The 21,012-nt window shown below is 33.8% G+C and overlaps 1 protein-coding gene across 1 annotated transcript; it reads left to right on the top strand.

The window, feature by feature from the left end:
- Window positions 1–8,698: 8,698 nt before the first annotated feature.
- LOC131539172 (uncharacterized) lies at window positions 8,699–11,204 on the top strand. Its single transcript, XM_058773528.1, has 3 exons — window positions 8,699–8,759; window positions 9,321–9,397; window positions 9,962–11,204. Exons 2-3 carry the CDS (start codon window positions 9,369–9,371, stop codon window positions 11,202–11,204), a joined length of 1,272 nt encoding a protein of 423 aa, XP_058629511.1. The 5' UTR covers window positions 8,699–8,759; window positions 9,321–9,368.
- The last annotated feature ends 9,808 nt before the right edge of the window (window positions 11,205–21,012 follow it).

Here is a 21,012-nt window from a genome sequence, read left to right as displayed (position 1 = left end):
GCAATTTCCATTATTCTTATTATTCGCGAGTTGTACTTTCATTTTTTTTTTTTTTTTTTTTTACTGCTTCACCTACCCCACTGCACAGCACAAATGATGTACTCAGAAAGAGCAGGTGTGTTACTGGCCGCTGTTTTAATTGATTTAAGTCTAATGCAACACACTTTTATATGGTTGTATTCCATGCTTTGGCGCCATAGAAATGTGACGCAATTAGTTTGCTTACGCTGCCGTCGCGTTCTGCTCGCCGTTTCTGGATGAGGGTAAGGAACAGAGACTGGTGGCAGCGAGTTGCGTTTTCCCGAGAAATGCGATGCTTTCTTCCCCGCCATCGTTTCTAATCGGCGTATTATTACAAGTGTCGTGTCATTCATGTCACGAGCACATGCGCACTTTGGTCAGAGCGGCAATAGGCTACTCCGATTAAGGTGTTTACATGCCTGTATATTTCGATTAAAATCAATGTACGCCACCTATGTTAATACGATTATGCTTGCTCGATTATGAGCTTAATCGCATTATTTAAATCAAAGTATTGCGTTTACATGAGATAAAGTTTAAATCGCAATATTGCCAAAATCTCATCGCATTAAGAGGGTGCATGTAAACGCTAATGTTTATATCTGAACTGCAAACTTTCATCCCAGTATTTCTGTGATAATATGAATGACTATAAGACACAAATAATACTGTGCAGTTGAAAAGACTGTTTGTGAAGCTGTTTCTTACCCAAACATGTTAAATGTCTGCTCTCTGTGTCAGTGGCAGCGCGAACGCAGATTTGAACATTGTATGATTTTTTTCAAAGTTTTAAGACAAGGGCGAATCGTTGTCATTTAAAAATGGGATTGCTTGGGTGTTTGAATCGAGATCGCGATCTTTTAACGATTAATCGTGCAGCTCTAACATATACCTATATAACCTGTACATGGCTAACCTATTCAAAGAGTGAAATAACCATACATATACTTTCCATAAATACTTTACATGAAGACTTAGACATACTTGAATTTATATATGAAAGAACACATAGTTTAAAAACTGTCCTGTGTTTGTAGCAAGTGTAGCTCATTAGTCTTCTTCATGATAAGTTTTTGTTTGGTGTTTTCATCTTACATAATGAAGTGTTGTCTGCTGTATGAGAAATTTAACAAACTGTATTTGCTGTACTTGTGTTCATAATCCCACAGATAAAAATATGATTAAAATTAAGAGAACATTTGAGAACATTGCAAATTGTTGTTTTGTATGTGTGTTTGGAAAAATGGTATTTACATTTTTGTGAGTTGTGTAAAAACAAAGCTAGTTTTTCTAAAGATATAAACACTTTAATATACTATTTATTTTTCTTACAATAATCAAACATTGTTTAGAAAGATATGCATACTGTTAAAAAAAAAAAAAAAAAAGTAAGTAATTTGTTATTTGATCAATCAACCAAAAATCAATTAAAACACAAATTAGCTCAGATCTTCATTTTAATTCAAAAGGTCCAACTATTCCAAAACTTTACTCAAGCAAAAATTGCAAAAAGTGTGAGGCTGAGAATGTGCTTATAGTCGTGCAGATCTGTGGGCTGAGGTTTGCTCCTTGGGTGTCAAGTTCCACTAACTGTGTTATTTTTTTATTTTAGTGTGTAAAAAAAACTGTAAAGGAATTTACAGCTTAACAGCTTAATTTAATGTCTCTGTTTGGTAACGGATTGAGTGAATAATTGCATTGCCTTTAGTCATGGAACAAACACTGGGACAGGCATTTTAGCTTTAAACTATTTGCGACATTCTGTTCTTTTGTAAAAGGCAGTGAAAATTATTTTCTTTTTTTCTTTGGTGATTTCAGGGGTGTTGTTAAATTTCTTCTCAATAAAATAATGAAATTCTATCTTGTTTTTTTATGGAAAATTTATTCCTCCTCTTCATTTGTCTTAAAGCAAAGCTTTTTCTTTTTTTAAAACCCTACTAAAAAAAACATCCTAAGCTTTCCTGTAAATCACATGATCATAAGAAATTGATAAAAATTTTTTATAGCTATTATCTAAAAGGTGGTGCAACATCATTATGTGACTTGGTTTTGATTAAACATTAACTTAACTAACGTTAACTAAAAATGTCTTTTGAACATATTTAAATTTGAAATATAGTTAAAATAATAATAATAATAATGTCCAATCAAGTCTAAGTTAATATTCTGTATTTGCTGGGTCTATCTACTATTTTGACTTTTTCTAAAAGAGCGTTTGATTCACACAAAATGTTACATGTATCATATTGAGACACTTATTTCAAAAAGCGACCAAAATAATTTAAATTTGTTAAATCATTTAGAAGATATATAGGCTATCAAGTATTTTTGGGGGACTGTGGACAGATTAATCATCAAAGAATCCAAAAAATATTGAATTACAGTTTTGGAGATGAGAGCAAAAATATACAAGTGCTTATTATAGTGCCTATAAGACGGAGTAGAGTGAGTGTGAGTGTGTGTGTGTGTGTGTGTGTGTGTGGGGGTTGTTTTCTTGTAAATCATATGATCTTCAGAAGGCGGGTGTTCTCAGGGTATAAATACACCCTCTGTTGTCTAAATCTTCTCAGGTTTGACTGGGGAAAGAGCCACATTTAAAAGCAGAAGTTATTGTAAGTATGCATATTATGCAACTCTTTTCTACTTTATTTGAATTAAAATAAGTAATGTTACATTTTTAATTAGGGTAGTATCAAAGGTGGTAAATCACAAATCAAATGATCATTTTCATGTAGAATTTAGATCTACAGTATTATGTCATAAACTTTTCCGCCGCTGTTTTTATTCCAGTATGTTGTTTTTCACCTGTATCTGAATGTCAGTTTGCACTGAACTAATAAGGACTTTCAAACTGTAGTTCTGTATTTTCTACACTAAAATGATAGTACTTGATATACTGTAAATAATTTAAAAAATGTTTATGAATTATCTGGATGATCGAGATATTTGGTTGCAGATTAAAACACCTGCTATTTAATGATCTGATGTGAATTACTTTATTTTTGTTGGTAAAGATTAAGATTGTTAAGATTGGTATTTAATTTGCATTATAAACTCTTCAATGTCAGACATGTGGATACCCTATATTAAATATTTAGCATAATAACTAAGCGCTCTCTCTCCACCATCATCAGTTCTTAGAAAATAAGTTAACTTATATTTCATGTTCTTCAGCAGCATATTTCTTGGTTCTCTTAAGGGCTTCAACTAACCAAGCTTCAAATGGCAAATTCTCAACCGTTTTCTGAAAGGTAGGATATGCATGCAATGTCATTTTAATGCATTCCTGTTTTTAAAAGGATACTGATTGTATATTCAGTGTATATTTTAGAAATGCCTTTGTCAGCATCAGTGGTGGACAGCAACAAAGTATTTTTACTTCATTACTGTACTTAAGTACATTTTTCAAGTATCTGTACTTCACTGGAGTAATTTTATTAGTTTCTTAGGTGAGTACACTGTATGTACAGGTATGTGCACATACTGTAAAATAAAGGTCAGCCGGTGCACATACAATGTTAGTTGGATTTTTACATTATTATTTAGAAATAAAATAATTTTCTACTCCTGATTTTAGCCCTAATGCTCCATTTAAAAGCTCTTGCATCTTCTAATGATCAGTTGAGAGATTAGTATTTGTTTCTTAAAATGTACTAGCAAAAATAGTACAGAAATTAGTAAAGGTGTGCAATACAACATACCACAAATCAGCAGCAACACAAACATCTGGATACATATTATTATTGTTTTTGGTTTTAAAGCCTAATAATATACATACATGTTTTGCATAATAATATGTTTTTATGCAGGTATGATGAGTTGGATGCGCCTGAAAAATGAACTCAGTGAAATTCTTAGTAAGAGTAAATCAATTGTAGGACCCACTACAAGAATTATACTAAACACAACAGTCGTAACTGAAGGAGAGTTACTGAGGAAAGAGATCATTGGAGAGAAAAATGATTACAAACCTCGTAAGGTCATTCTGATGGTTGGAGAAACGGGTACAGGGAAGACCAGTCTCATCAATGCAATGATCAATTACATCCTGGGTGTTAGATGGGAACACAAGATTTGGCTGGAGGTAGCCGAGGTATCTGAAAACCAAACTGAGTCTCAGACAACAGCAGTGACTGTTTATGAGGTTTTTCCAAAGGGCAGTCCATTCTCTCTCACCATTATCGACACACCTGGGCAGGGTGACACACGTGGCCTTGACAAAGACAAACTCGTTCCTGAAATTTTGCAGCTGTTATTCAGATCTGAGGATGGCATTCATGACATTGATGCCGTGTGTCTCGTGCTGAAGGCAACAGATGCTCGGCTCCATGAAAGACAGCTGTATATTTTGGATGAAGTTCTGTCATTATTTGGAAAGGACATAGAAAAACACATCACTATACTCATCACAAATGCTCATAAAACCGTTCCGAAAAAAGCCCTTGATTGCATCAAAGTAGCCAAAATTCCATGTGCAAAAACAACGAACGGTCAGCCTGTTTATTTTAAATTTAACAACTGTCAAAGTGATTCCTATGATGAGGAAGACAGAGAATTACAAAGACTTATGGGATAGTGGAATTGAAAACTTCCAGCAGTTCTTTGCCTATCTGAATGGGATACCCCCAAAAGCTTAAACATGACTGAAGGTGTGCTTAGAGCCGGAAACAGCTGGATGCCAATGTCAACAACTTAAAGGACAGAATCAAACTGGCAGAACTCAGAAAACAAGAGCTGGAGCAAACAAAAAACGCTTTACAGGACTGTGAAAATTACAGACAAAAACACAAGAACTTTGAATATGAAGTTGATGAACCCTACAAAGAATTGGTCAAGATAAACTCATCATGGTGGCACTTGACCACTCAGGCGACCCGCTGCACTGTCTGTGAGGAGAACTGTCACTATCCAGGATGCTGGTGGGTCAGTAATCTCTCAAAATGTAGTGTGATGACAAATGGTGAGTGCACAGTCTGTTCTAAGAATTGTTCCCACACTAAACATGAGAAAGATGATCAAATATATAAGATTAGGACAAAAGGGTAAAAAACAGAAGAGGATCTGAAAAGAAATATGAGAATGAATTTGCAGACAAAAAGAATTTAGAGGCCAAATTAGAAAATGAGATTAAACGGGAAGAGGCAGAGAAGATCAGGCTTGTGGAAGAGTGTTATCAGTGTTTCGAGAAATTAATGGAGACGGCATTAAAATCGACATCCATGTCCTCGATTCAACATCTGGACTTCATGATTGAGAAGATGAAAGAAACCGGGAAACAGGAAAGAGTTCTGAAACTTGAGGAACTTAAGAGAAGGGCACAGGAAGAAAATAAAGGATTGATTGGGAAATTATACCAACGAATGAACCCATGGAAATAATCTGCCAAATAAAGCAAATAACACGAAGAGAATAATGAAAAATTTGAAGTGAGCTTTACTGTCATTCCGCTGTATACGAATACATACAAGGAACGAAATGTAGTGCCTCACAGGACCACAGTGCTACAAATAAATATCTAAGCATATAATCTTTATAAATTTACATATTTACATATAACCTATGTAAACATATACTAGAGCTGCACGATTCTGGATAAATTGAGAATCACGATTTTTTTTTGTCTCGAATTGAGATCACGATTCTCCCACGATTCTGAACTAAACAAAATAATGTGTGACAAAATATTATTGCTGCAGTCTATTTAAAAGTGTTTAATTAATTTGAATGAATTACTAAACATGTTTATATATAGATCTTCAACATATATTAAATACACCACTTTTTTATATTAAAATTTAGAAAAAATGGTTTGAATGAATGATTCATTGACTCACTCATAAATACTTCACTTGTTTTATTTATTAATGGATTAATCAGCTATTCTGAACAAATCTCTTGAATGAAAGATTCAATGTCAAATATATTTTTAACAGTCACTATAGGTGGCAAAACAATGCAATCGACACATTATTTGAAGTGCCAGTTACTTTCAAAAGGGGATTAACTCTATTTTGATCGCTACCATAGACATCAATGACTACGTTCACATGCCCACGAATAATGTAAGGACTTAATCGCATTATGATGTTTGCATGTCAAGAGCAAAGCTCTTCACTCCGTTACATGCAATTTCCATTATTCTTATTATTCGCGAGTTGTACTTTCATTTTTTTTTTTTTTTACTGCTTCACCTACCCCACTGCACAGCACAAATGATGTACTCAGAAAGAGCAGGTGTGTTACTGGCCGCTGTTTTAATTGATTTAAGTCTAATGCAACACACTTTTATATGGTTGTATTCCATGCTTTGGCGCCATAGAAATGTGACGCAATTAGTTTGCTTACGCTGCCGTCGCGTTCTGCTCGCCGCTTTCTGGATGAGGGTAAGGAACAGAGACTGGTGGCAGCGAGTTGCGTTTTCCGAGAAATGCGATGCTTTCTTCCCGCCATCGTTTCTAATCGGCGTATTATTACAAGTGTCGTGTCATTCATGTCACGAGCACATGCGCACTTTGGTCAGAGCGGCAATAGGCTACTCCGATTAAGGTGTTTACATGCCTGTATATTTCGATTAAAATCAATGTACGCCACCTATGTTAATACGATTATGCTTGCTCGATTATGAGCTTAATCGCATTATTTAAATCAAAGTATTGCGTTTACATGAGATAAAGTTTAAATCGCAATATTGCCAAAATCTCATCGCATTAAGAGGGTGCATGTAAACGCTAATGTTTATATCTGAACTGCAAACTTTCATCCCAGTATTTCTGTGATAATATGAATGACTATAAGACACAAATAATACTGTGCAGTTGAAAAGACTGTTTGTGAAGCTGTTTCTTACCCAAACATGTTAAATGTCTGCTCTCTGTGTCAGTGGCAGCGCGAACGCAGATTTGAACATTGTATGATTTTTTTCAAAGTTTTAAGACAAGGGCGAATCGTTGTCATTTAAAAATGGGATTGCTTGGGTGTTTGAATCGAGATCGCGATCTTTTAACGATTAATCGTGCAGCTCTAACATATACCTATATAACCTGTACATGGCTAACCTATTCAAAGAGTGAAATAACCATACATATACTTTCCATAAATACTTTACATGAAGACTTAGACATACTTGAATTTATATATGAAAGAACACATAGTTTAAAAACTGTCCTGTGTTTGTAGCAAGTGTAGCTCATTAGTCTTCTTCATGATAAGTTTTTGTTTGGTGTTTTCATCTTACATAATGAAGTGTTGTCTGCTGTATGAGAAATTTAACAAACTGTATTTGCTGTACTTGTGTTCATAATCCCACAGATAAAAATATGATTAAAATTAAGAGAACATTTGAGAACATTGCAAATTGTTGTTTTGTATGTGTGTTTGGAAAAATGGTATTTACATTTTTGTGAGTTGTGTAAAACAAAGCTAGTTTTTCTAAAGATATAAACACTTTAATATACTATTTATTTTTCTTACAATAATCAAACATTGTTTAGAAAGATATGCATACTGTTAAAAAAAAAAAAAAAAGTAAGTAATTTGTTATTTGATCAATCAACCAAAAATCAATTAAAAACACAAATTAGCTCAGATCTTCATTTTAATTCAAAAGGTCCAACTATTCCAAAACTTTACTCAAGCAAAAATTGCAAAAGTGTGAGGCTGAGAATGTGCTTATAGTCGTGCAGATCTGTGGGCTGAGGTTTGCTCCTTGGGTGTCAAGTTCCACTAACTGTGTTATTTTTTATTTTAGTGTGTAAAAAACTGTAAAGGAATTTACAGCTTAACAGCTTAATTTAATGTCTCTGTTTGGTAACGGATTGAGTGAATAATTGCATTGCCTTTAGTCATGGAACAAACACTGGGACAGGCATTTTAGCTTTAAACTATTTGCGACATTCTGTTCTTTTGTAAAAGGCAGTGAAAATTATTTTCTTTTTTTCTTTGGTGATTTCAGGGGTGTTGTTAAATTTCTTCTCAATAAAATAATGAAATTCTATCTTGTTTTTTTATGGAAAATTTATTCCTCCTCTTCATTTGTCTTAAAGCAAAGCTTTTTCTTTTTAAAACCCTACTAAAAAAACATCCTAAGCTTTCCTGTAAATCACATGATCATAAGAAATTGATAAAAATTTTTATAGCTATTATCTAAAAGGTGGTGCAACATCATTATGTGACTTGGTTTTGATTAAACATTAACTTAACTAACGTTAACTAAAAATGTCTTTTGAACATATTTAAATTTGAAATATAGTTAAAATAATAATAATAATAATGTCCAATCAAGTCTAAGTTAATATTCTGTATTTGCTGGGTCTATCTACTATTTTGACTTTTTCTAAAAGAGCGTTTGATTCACACAAAATGTTACATGTATCATATTGAGACACTTATTTCAAAAAGCGACCAAAATAATTTAAATTTGTTAAATCATTTAGAAGATATATAGGCTATCAAGTATTTTTGGGGACTGTGGACAGATTAATCATCAAAGAATCCAAAAATATTGAATTACAGTTTTGGAGATGAGAGCAAAATATACAAGTGCTTATTATAGTGCCTATAAGACGGAGTAGAGTGAGTGTGAGTGTGTGTGTGTGTGTGTGTGTGTGTGGGGGTTGTTTTCTTGTAAATCATATGATCTTCAGAAGGCGGGTGTTCTCAGGGTATAAATACACCCTCTGTTGTCTAAATCTTCTCAGGTTTGACTGGGGAAAGAGCCACATTTAAAAGCAGAAGTTATTGTAAGTATGCATATTATGCAACTCTTTTCTACTTTATTTGAATTAAAATAAGTAATGTTACATTTTAATTAGGGTAGTATCAAAGGTGGTAAATCACAAATCAAATGATCATTTTCATGTAGAATTTAGATCTACAGTATTATGTCATAAACTTTTCCGCCGCTGTTTTTATTCCAGTATGTTGTTTTTCACCTGTATCTGAATGTCAGTTTGCACTGAACTAATAAGGACTTTCAAACTGTAGTTCTGTATTTTCTACACTAAAATGATAGTACTTGATATACTGTAAATAATTTAAAAAATGTTTATGAATTATCTGGATGATCGAGATATTTGGTTGCAGATTAAAACACCTGCTATTTAATGATCTGATGTGAATTACTTTATTTTTGTTGGTAAAGATTAAGATTGTTAAGATTGGTATTTAATTTGCATTATAAACTCTTCAATGTCAGACATGTGGATACCCTATATTAAATATTTAGCATAATAACTAAGCGCTCTCTCTCCACCATCATCAGTTCTTAGAAAATAAGTTAACTTATATTTCATGTTCTTCAGCAGCATATTTCTTGGTTCTCTTAAGGGCTTCAACTAACCAAGCTTCAAATGGCAAATTCTCAACCGTTTTCTGAAAGGTAGGATATGCATGCAATGTCATTTTAATGCATTCCTGTTTTTAAAAGGATACTGATTGTATATTCAGTGTATATTTTAGAAATGCCTTTGTCAGCATCAGTGGTGGACAGCAACAAAGTATTTTTACTTCATTACTGTACTTAAGTACATTTTTCAAGTATCTGTACTTCACTGGAGTAATTTTATTAGTTTCTTAGGTGAGTACACTGTATGTACAGGTATGTGCACATACTGTAAAATAAAGGTCAGCCGGTGCACATACAATGTTAGTTGGATTTTTACATTATTATTTAGAAATAAAATAATTTTCTACTCCTGATTTTAGCCCTAATGCTCCATTTAAAAGCTCTTGCATCTTCTAATGATCAGTTGAGAGATTAGTATTTGTTTCTTAAAATGTACTAGCAAAAATAGTACAGAAATTAGTAAAAGGTGTGCAATACAACATACCACAAATCAGCAGCAACACAAACATCTGGATACATATTATTATTGTTTTTTGGTTTTTTTTAAAGCCTAATAATATACATACATGTTTTGCATAATAATATGTTTTTATGCAGGTATGATGAGTTGGATGCGCCCCTGAAAAATGAACTCAGTGAAATTCTTAGTAAGAGTAAATCAATTGTAGGACCCACTACAAGAATTATACTAAACACAACAGTCGTAACTGAAGGAGAGTTACTGAGGAAAGAGATCATTGGAGAGAAAAATGATTACAAACCTCGTAAGGTCATTCTGATGGTTGGAGAAACGGGTACAGGGAAGACCAGTCTCATCAATGCAATGATCAATTACATCCTGGGTGTTAGATGGGAACACAAGATTTGGCTGGAGGTAGCCGAGGTATCTGAAAACCAAACTGAGTCTCAGACAACAGCAGTGACTGTTTATGAGGTTTTTCCAAAGGGCAGTCCATTCTCTCTCACCATTATCGACACACCTGGGCAGGGTGACACACGTGGCCTTGACAAAGACAAACTCGTTCCTGAAATTTTGCAGCTGTTATTCAGATCTGAGGATGGCATTCATGACATTGATGCCGTGTGTCTCGTGCTGAAGGCAACAGATGCTCGGCTCCATGAAAGACAGCTGTATATTTTGGATGAAGTTCTGTCATTATTTGGAAAGGACATAGAAAAACACATCACTATACTCATCACAAATGCTCATAAAACCGTTCCGAAAAAAGCCCTTGATTGCATCAAAGTAGCCAAAATTCCATGTGCAAAAACAACGAACGGTCAGCCTGTTTATTTTAAATTTAACAACTGTCAAAGTGATTCCTATGATGAGGAAGACAGAGAGAATTACAAAGACTTATGGGATAGTGGAATTGAAAACTTCCAGCAGTTCTTTGCCTATCTGAATGGGATACCCCCCAAAAGCTTAAACATGACTGAAGGTGTGCTTAGAGCCCGGAAACAGCTGGATGCCAATGTCAACAACTTAAAGGACAGAATCAAACTGGCAGAACTCAGAAAACAAGAGCTGGAGCAAACAAAAAACGCTTTACAGGACTGTGAAAATTACAGACAAAAACACAAGAACTTTGAATATGAAGTTGATGAACCCTACAAAGAATTGGTCAAGATAAACTCATCATGGTGGCACTTGACCACTCAGGCGACCCGCTGCACTGTCTGTGAGGAGAACTGTCACTATCCAGGATGCTGGTGGGTCAGTAATCTCTCAAAATGTAGTGTGATGACAAATGGTGAGTGCACAGTCTGTTCTAAGAATTGTTCCCACACTAAACATGAGAAAGATGATCAAATATATAAGATTAGGACAAAAGGGTAAAAAACAGAAGAGGATCTGAAAAGAAATATGAGAATGAATTTGCAGACAAAAAGAATTTAGAGGCCAAATTAGAAAATGAGATTAAACGGGAAGAGGCAGAGAAGATCAGGCTTGTGGAAGAGTGTTATCAGTGTTTCGAGAAATTAATGGAGACGGCATTAAAATCGACATCCATGTCCTCGATTCAACATCTGGACTTCATGATTGAGAAGATGAAAGAAACCGGGAAACAGGAAAGAGTTCTGAAACTTGAGGAACTTAAGAGAAGGGCACAGGAAGAAAATAAAGGATTGATTGGGAAATTATACCAACGAATGAACCCATGGAAATAATCTGCCAAATAAAGCAAATAACACGAAGAGAATAATGAAAAATTTGAAGTGAGCTTTACTGTCATTCCGCTGTATACGAATACATACAAGGGAACGAAATGTAGTGCCTCACAGGACCACAGTGCTACAAATAAATATCTAAGCATATAATCTTTATAAATTTACATATTTACATATAACCTATGTAAACATATACTAGAGCTGCACGATTCTGGATAAATTGAGAATCACGATTTTTTTGTCTCGAATTGAGATCACGATTCTCCCACGATTCTGAACTAAACAAAATAATGTGTGACAAAATATTATTGCTGCAGTCTATTTAAAAGTGTTTAATTAATTTGAATGAATTACTAAACATGTTTATATATAGATCTTCAACATATATTAAATACACCACTTTTTATATTAAAATTTAGAAAAATGGTTTGAATGAATGATTCATTGACTCACTCATAAATACTTCACTTGTTTTATTTATTAATGGATTAATCAGCTATTCTGAACAAATCTCTTGAATGAAAGATTCAATGTCAAATATATTTTTAACAGTCACTAGGTGGCAAAACAATGCAATCGACACATTATTTGAAGTGCCAGTTACTTTCAAAAGGGGATTAACTCTATTTTGATCGCTACCATAGACATCAATGACTACGTTCACATGCCCACGAATAATGTAAGGACTTAATCGCATTATGATGTTTGCATGTCAAGAGCAAAGCTCTTCACCCCGTTTACATGCAATTTCCATTATTCTTATTATTCGCGAGTTGTACTTTCATTTTTTTTTTTTTTTTTTTTTACTGCTTCACCTACCCCACTGCACAGCACAAATGATGTACTCAGAAAGAGCAGGTGTGTTACTGGCCGCTGTTTTAATTGATTTAAGTCTAATGCAACACACTTTTATATGGTTGTATTCCATGCTTTGGCGCCATAGAAATGTGACGCAATTAGTTTGCTTACGCTGCCGTCGCGTTCTGCTCGCCGTTTCTGGATGAGGGTAAGGAACAGAGACTGGTGGCAGCGAGTTGCGTTTTCCCGAGAAATGCGATGCTTTCTTCCCGCCATCGTTTCTAATCGGCGATATTACAAGTGTCGTGTCATTCATGTCACGAGCACATGCGCACTTTGGTCAGAGCGGCAATAGGCTACTCCGATTAAGGTGTTTACATGCCTGTATATTTCGATTAAAATCAATGTACGCCACCTATGTTAATACGATTATGCTTGCTTCGATTATGAGCTTAATCGCATTATTTAAATCAAAGTATTGCGTTTACATGAGATAAAGTTTAAATCGCAATATTGCCAAAATCTCATCGCATTAAGAGGGTGCATGTAAACGCTAATGTTTATATCTGAACTGCAAACTTTCATCCCAGTATTTCTGTGATAATATGAATGACTATAAGACACAAATAATACTGTGCAGTTGAAAAGACTGTTTGTGAAGCTGTTTCTTACCCAAACATGTTAAATGTCTGCTCTCTGTGTCAGTGGCAGCGAACGCAGATTTGAACATTGTATGATTTTTTCAAAGTTTTAAGACAAGGGCGAATCGTTGTCATTTAAAAATGGGATTGCTTGGGTGTTTGAATCGAGATCGCGATCTTTTAACGATTAATCGTGCAGCTCTAACATATACCTATATAACCTGTACATGGCTAACCTATTCAAAGAGTGAAATAACCATACATATACTTTCCATAAATACTTTACATGAAGACTTAGACATACTTGAATTTATATATGAAAGAACACATAGTTTAAAAACTGTCCTGTGTTTGTAGCAAGTGTAGCTCATTAGTCTTCTTCATGATAAGTTTTTGTTTGGTGTTTTCATCTTACATAATGAAGTGTTGTCTGCTGTATGAGAAATTTAACAAACTGTATTTGCTGTACTTGTGTTCATAATCCCACAGATAAAAATATGATTAAAATTAAGAGAACATTTGAGAACATTGCAAATTGTTGTTTTGTATGTGTGTTTGGAAAAATGGTATTTACATTTTTGTGAGTTGTGTAAAAACAAAGCTAGTTTTTCTAAAGATATAAACACTTTAATATACTATTTATTTTTCTTACAATAATCAAACATTGTTTAGAAAGATATGCATACTGTTAAAAAAAAAAAAAAAAGTAAGTAATTTGTTATTTGATCAATCAACCAAAAAATCAATTAAAAACACAAATTAGCTCAGATCTTCATTTTAATTCAAAAGGTCCAACTATTCCAAAACTTTACTCAAGCAAAAATTGCAAAAAGTGTGAGGCTGAGAATGTGCTTATAGTCGTGCAGATCTGTGGGCTGAGGTTTGCTCCTTGGGTGTCAAGTTCCACTAACTGTGTTATTTTTTTATTTTAGTGTGTAAAAAAAACTGTAAAGGAATTTACAGCTTAACAGCTTAATTTAATGTCTCTGTTTGGTAACGGATTGAGTGAATAATTGCATTGCCTTTAGTCATGGAACAAACACTGGGACAGGCATTTTAGCTTTAAACTATTTGCGACATTCTGTTCTTTTGTAAAAGGCAGTGAAAATTATTTTCTTTTTTTCTTTGGTGATTTCAGGGGTGTTGTTAAATTTCTTCTCAATAAAATAATGAAATTCTATCTTGTTTTTTATGGAAAATTTATTCCTCCTCTTCATTTGTCTTAAAGCAAAGCTTTTCTTTTTAAAACCCTACTAAAAAAAACATCCTAAGCTTTCCTGTAAATCACATGATCATAAGAAATTGATAAAAATTTTTATAGCTATTATCTAAAAGGTGGTGCAACATCATTATGTGACTTGGTTTTGATTAAACATTAACTTAACTAACGTTAACTAAAAATGTCTTTTGAACATATTTAAATTTGAAATATAGTTAAAATAATAATAATAATAATGTCCAATCAAGTCTAAGTTAATATTCTGTATTTGCTGGGTCTATCTACTATTTTGACTTTTTCTAAAAGAGCGTTTGATTCACACAAAATGTTACATGTATCATATTGAGACACTTATTTCAAAAAGCGACCAAAATAATTTAAATTTGTTAAATCATTTAGAAGATATATAGGCTATCAAGTATTTTTGGGGGACTGTGGACAGATTAATCATCAAAGAATCCAAAAAATATTGAATTACAGTTTTGGAGATGAGAGCAAAATATACAAGTGCTTATTATAGTGCCTATAAGACGGAGTAGAGTGAGTGTGAGTGTGTGTGTGTGTGTGGGGGTTGTTTTCTTGTAAATCATATGATCTTCAGAAGGCGGGTGTTCTCAGGGTATAAATACACCCTCTGTTGTCTAAATCTTCTCAGGTTTGACTGGGGAAAGAGCCACATTTAAAAGCAGAAGTTATTGTAAGTATGCATATTATGCAACTCTTTTCTACTTTATTTGAATTAAAATAAGTAATGTTACATTTTTAATTAGGGTAGTATCAAAGGTGGTAAATCACAAATCAAATGATCATTTTCATGTAGAATTTAGATCTACAGTATTATGTCATAAACTTTTCCGCCGCTGTTTTTATTCCAGTATGTTGTTTTTCACCTGTATCTGAATGTCAGTTTGCACTGAACTAATAAGGACTTTCAAACTGTAGTTCTGTATTTTCTACACTAAAATGATAGTACTTGATATACTGTAAATAATTTAAAAAATGTTTATGAATTATCTGGATGATCGAGATATTTGGTTGCAGATTAAAACACCTGCTATTTAATGATCTGATGTGAATTACTTTATTTTTGTTGGTAAAGATTAAGATTGTTAAGATTGGTATTTAATTTGCATTATAAACTCTTCAATGTCAGACATGTGGATACCCTATATTAAATATTTAGCATAATAACTAAGCGCTCTCTCCACCATCATCAGTTCTTAGAAAATAAGTTAACTTATATTTCATGTTCTTCAGCAGCATATTTCTTGGTTCTCTTAAGGGCTTCAACTAACCAAGCTTCAAATGGCAAATTCTCAACCGTTTTCTGAAAGGTAGGATATGCATGCAATGTCATTTTAATGCATTCCTGTTTTTAAAAGGATACTGATTGTATATTCAGTGTATATTTTAGAAATGCCTTTGTCAGCATCAGTGGTGGACAGCAACAAAGTATTTTTACTTCATTACTGTACTTAAGTACATTTTTCAAGTATCTGTACTTCACTGGAGTAATTTTATTAGTTTCTTAGGTGAGTACACTGTATGTACAGGTATGTGCACATACTGTAAAATAAAGGTCAGCCGGTGCACATACAATGTTAGTTGGATTTTTACATTATTATTTAGAAATAAAATAATTTTCTACTCCTGATTTTAGCCCTAATGCTCCATTTAAAAGCTCTTGCATCTTCTAATGATCAGTTGAGAGATTAGTATTTGTTTCTTAAAATGTACTAGCAAAAATAGTACAGAAATTAGTAAAAGGTGTGCAATACAACATACCACAAATCAGCAGCAACACAAACATCTGGATACATATTATTATTGTTTTTTGGTTTTTTTTAAAGCCTAATAATATACATACATGTTTTGCATAATAATATGTTTTTATGCAGGTATGATGAGTTGGATGCGCCCCTGAAAAATGAACTCAGTGAAATTCTTAGTAAGAGTAAATCAATTGTAGGACCCACTACAAGAATTATACTAAACACAACAGTCGTAACTGAAGGAGAGTTACTGAGGAAAGAGATCATTGGAGAGAAAAATGATTACAAACCTCGTAAGGTCATTCTGATGGTTGGAGAAACGGGTACAGGGAAGACCAGTCTCATCAATGCAATGATCAATTACATCCTGGGTGTTAGATGGGAACACAAGATTTGGCTGGAGGTAGCCGAGGTATCTGAAAACCAAACTGAGTCTCAGACAACAGCAGTGACTGTTTATGAGGTTTTTCCAAAGGGCAGTCCATTCTCTCTCACCATTATCGACACACCTGGGCAGGGTGACACACGTGGCCTTGACAAAGACAAACTCGTTCCTGAAATTTTGCAGCTGTTATTCAGATCTGAGGATGGCATTCATGACATTGATGCCGTGTGTCTCGTGCTGAAGGCAACAGATGCTCGGCTCCATGAAAGACAGCTGTATATTTTGGATGAAGTTCTGTCATTATTTGGAAAGGACATAGAAAACACATCACTATACTCATCACAAATGCTCATAAAACCGTTCGAAAAAGCCCTTGATTGCATCAAAGTAGCCAAAATTCCATGTGCAAAAACAACGAACGGTCAGCCTGTTTATTTTAAATTTAACAACTGTCAAAGTGATTCCTATGATGAGGAAGACAGAGAGAATTACAAAGACTTATGGGATAGTGGAATTGAAAACTTCCAGCAGTTCTTTGCCTATCTGAATGGGATACCCCCCAAAAGCTTAAACATGACTGAAGGTGTGCTTAGAGCCCGGAAACAGCTGGATGCCAATGTCAACAACTTAAAGGACAGAATCAAACTGGCAGAACTCAGAAAACAAGAGCTGGAGCAAACAAAAAACGCTTTACAGGACTGTGAAAATTACAGACAAAAACACAAGAACTTTGAATATGAAGTTGATGAACCCTACAAAGAATTGGTCAAGATAAACTCATCATGGTGGCACTTGACCACTCAGGCGACCCGCTGCACTGTCTGTGAGGAGAACTGTCACTATCCAGGATGCTGGTGGGTCAGTAATCTCTCAAAATGTAGTGTGATGACAAATGGTGAGTGCACAGTCTGTTCTAAGAATTGTTCCCACACTAAACATGAGAAAGATGATCAAATATATAAGATTAGGACAAAAAGGGTAAAAAAAACAGAAGAGGATCTGAAAAAGAAATATGAGAATGAATTTGCAGACAAAAAGAATTTAGAGGCCAAATTAGAAAATGAGATTAAACGGGAAGAGGCAGAGAAGATCAGGCTTGTGGAAGAGTGTTATCAGTGTTTCGAGAAATTAATGGAGACGGCATTAAAATCGACATCCATGTCCTCGATTCAACATCTGGACTTCATGATTGAGAAGATGAAAGAAACCGGGAAACAGGAAAGAGTTCTGAAACTTGAGGAACTTAAGAGAAGGGCACAGGAAGAAAATAAAGGATTGATTGGGAAATTATACCAACGAATGAACCCATGGAAATAATCTGCCAAATAAAGCAAATAACACGAAGAGAATAATGAAAAATTTGAAGTGAGCTTTACTGTCATTCCGCTGTATACGAATACATACAAGGAACGAAATGTAGTGCCTCACAGGACCACAGTGCTACAAATAAATATCTAAGCATATAATCTTTATAAATTTACATATTTACATATAACCTATGTAAACATATACTAGAGCTGCACGATTCTGGATAAATTGAGAATCACGATTTTTTTGTCTCGAATTGAGATCACGATTCTCCCACGATTCTGAACTAAACAAAATAATGTGTGACAAAATATTATTGCTGCAGTCTATTTAAAAGTGTTTAATTAATTTGAATGAATTACTAAACATGTTTATATATAGATCTTCAACATATATTAAATACACCACTTTTTATATTAAAATTTAGAAAAATGGTTTGAATGAATGATTCATTGACTCACTCATAAATACTTCACTTGTTTTATTTATTAATGGATTAATCAGCTATTCTGAACAAATCTCTTGAATGAAAGATTCAATGTCAAATATATTTTTAACAGTCACTATAGGTGGCAAAACAATGCAATCGACACATTATTTGAAGTGCCAGTTACTTTCAAAAGGGATTAACTCTATTTTGATCGCTACCATAGACATCAATGACTACGTTCACATGCCCACGAATAATGTAAGGACTTAATCGCATTATGATGTTTGCATGTCAAGAGCAAAGCTCTTCACTCCCGTTTACATGCAATTTCCATTATTCTTATTATTCGCGAGTAGTACTTTCATTTTTTTTTTTTTTTTTTTTTTTTACTGCTTCACCTACCCCACTGCACAGCACAAATGATGTACTCAGAAAGAGCAGGTGTGTTACTGGCTGTTTTAATTGATTTAAGTCTAATGCAACACACTTTTATATGGTTGTATTCCATGCTTTGGCGCCATAGAAATGTGACGCAATTAGTTTGCTTACGCTGCCGTCGCGTTCTGCTCGCCGTTTCTGGATGAGGGTAAGGAACAGAGACTGGTGGCAGCGAGTTGCGTTTTCCCGAGAAATGCGATGCTTTCTTCCCCGCCATCGTTTCTAATCGGCGTATTATTACAAGTGTCGTGTCATTCATGTCACGAGCACATGCGCACTTTGGTCAGAGCGGCAATAGGCTACTCCGATTAAGGTGTTTACATGCCTGTATATTTCGATTAAAATCAATGTACGCCACCTATGTTAATACGATTATGCTTGCTCCGATTATGAGCTTAATCGCATTATTTAAATCAAAGTATTGCGTTTACATGAGATAAAGTTTAAATCGCAATATTGCCAAAATCTCATCGCATTAAGAGGGTGCATGTAAACGCTAATGTTTATATCTGAACTGCAAACTTTCATCCCAGTATTTCTGTGATAATATGAATGACTATAAGACACAAATAATACTGTGCAGTTGAAAAGACTGTTTGTGAAGCTGTTTCTTACCCAAACATGTTAAATGTCTGCTCTCTGTGTCAGTGGCAGCGCGAACGCAGATTTGAACATTGTATGATTTTTTCAAAGTTTTAAGACAAGGCGAATCGTTGTCATTTAAAAATGGGATTGCTTGGGTGTTTGAATCGAGATCGCGATCTTTTAACGATTAATCGTGCAGCTCTAACATATACCTATATAACCTGTACATGGCTAACCTATTCAAAGAGTGAAATAACCATACATATACTTTCCATAAATACTTTACATGAAGACTTAGACATACTTGAATTTATATATGAAAGAACACATAGTTTAAAAACTGTCCTGTGTTTGTAGCAAGTGTAGCTCATTAGTCTTCTTCATGATAAGTTTTTGTTTGGTGTTTTCATCTTACATAATGAAGTGTTGTCTGCTGTATGAGAAATTTAACAAACTGTATTTGCTGTACTTGTGTTCATAATCCCACAGATAAAAATATGATTAAAATTAAGAGAACATTTGAGAACATTGCAAATTGTTGTTTTGTATGTGTGTTTGGAAAAATGGTATTTACATTTTTGTGAGTTGTGTAAAACAAAGCTAGTTTTTCTAAAGATATAAACACTTTAATATACTATTTATTTTTCTTACAATAATCAAACATTGTTTAGAAAGATATGCATACTGTTAAAAAAAAAAAAAAAAAAGTAAGTAATTTGTTATTTGATCAATCAACCAAAAAATCAATTAAAAACACAAATTAGCTCAGATCTTCATTTTAATTCAAAAGGTCCAACTATTCCAAAACTTTACTCAAGCAAAAATTGCAAAAGTGTGAGGCTGAGAATGTGCTTATAGTCGTGCAGATCTGTGGGCTGAGGTTTGCTCCTTGGGTGTCAAGTTCCACTAACTGTGTTATTTTTTTATTTTAGTGTGTAAAAAAAACTGTAAAGGAATTTACAGCTTAACAGCTTAATTTAATGTCTCTGTTTGGTAACGGATTGAGTGAATAATTGCATTGCCTTTAGTCATGGAACAAACACTGGGACAGGCATTTTAGCTTTAAACTATTTGCGACATTCTGTTCTTTTGTAAAAGGCAGTGAAAATTATTTTCTTTTTTCTTTGGTGATTTCAGGGTGTTGTTAAATTTCTTCTCAATAAAATAATGAAATTCTATCTTGTTTTTATGGAAAATTTATTCCTCCTCTTCATTTGTCTTAAAGCAAAGCTTTTTCTTTTTTTAAAACCCTACTAAAAAAAACATCCTAAGCTTTCCTGTAAATCACATGATCATAAGAAATTGATAAAAATTTTTATAGCTATTATCTAAAAGGTGGTGCAACATCATTATGTGACTTGGTTTTGATTAAACATTAACTTAACTAACGTTAACTAAAAATGTCTTTTGAACATATTTAAATTTGAAATATAGTTAAAATAATAATAATAATAATGTCCAATCAAGTCTAAGTTAATATTCTGTATTTGCTGGGTCTATCTACTATTTTGACTTTTTCTAAAAGAGCGTTTGATTCACACAAAATGTTACATGTATCATATTGAGACACTTATTTCAAAAAGCGACCAAAATAATTTAAATTTGTTAAATCATTTAGAAGATATATAGGCTATCAAGTATTTTTGGGGACTGTGGACAGATTAATCATCAAAGAATCCAAAAATATTGAATTACAGTTTTGGAGATGAGAGCAAAATATACAAGTGCTTATTATAGTGCCTATAAGACGGAGTAGAGTGAGTGTGAGTGTGTGTGTGTGTGTGTGTGTGTGTGTGTGTGGGGTTGTTTTCTTGTAAATCATATGATCTTCAGAAGGCGGGTGTTCTCAGGGTATAAATACACCCTCTGTTGTCTAAATCTTCTCAGGTTTGACTGGGGA

This window comes from Onychostoma macrolepis, chromosome 04 (genome assembly GCF_012432095.1).
Source record: "Onychostoma macrolepis isolate SWU-2019 chromosome 04, ASM1243209v1, whole genome shotgun sequence".
Classification (NCBI taxonomy): domain Eukaryota; kingdom Metazoa; phylum Chordata; class Actinopteri; order Cypriniformes; family Cyprinidae; genus Onychostoma; species Onychostoma macrolepis.
The sequence above is the reverse complement of the archived record's forward strand: the minus strand, read 5'-3'. Positions and strand labels throughout refer to the sequence as shown.

Coding starts and splice junctions, on each gene's coding strand:
- LOC131539172 (XM_058773528.1), top strand. CDS start 9,369: ATGGCAAATTCTCAACCGTTTTCTGAAAG. Junction 9,398..9,961: donor TCTCAACCGTTTTCTGAAAG/GTAGGATATGCA, acceptor GTTTTTATGCAG/GTATGATGAGTTGGATGCGC.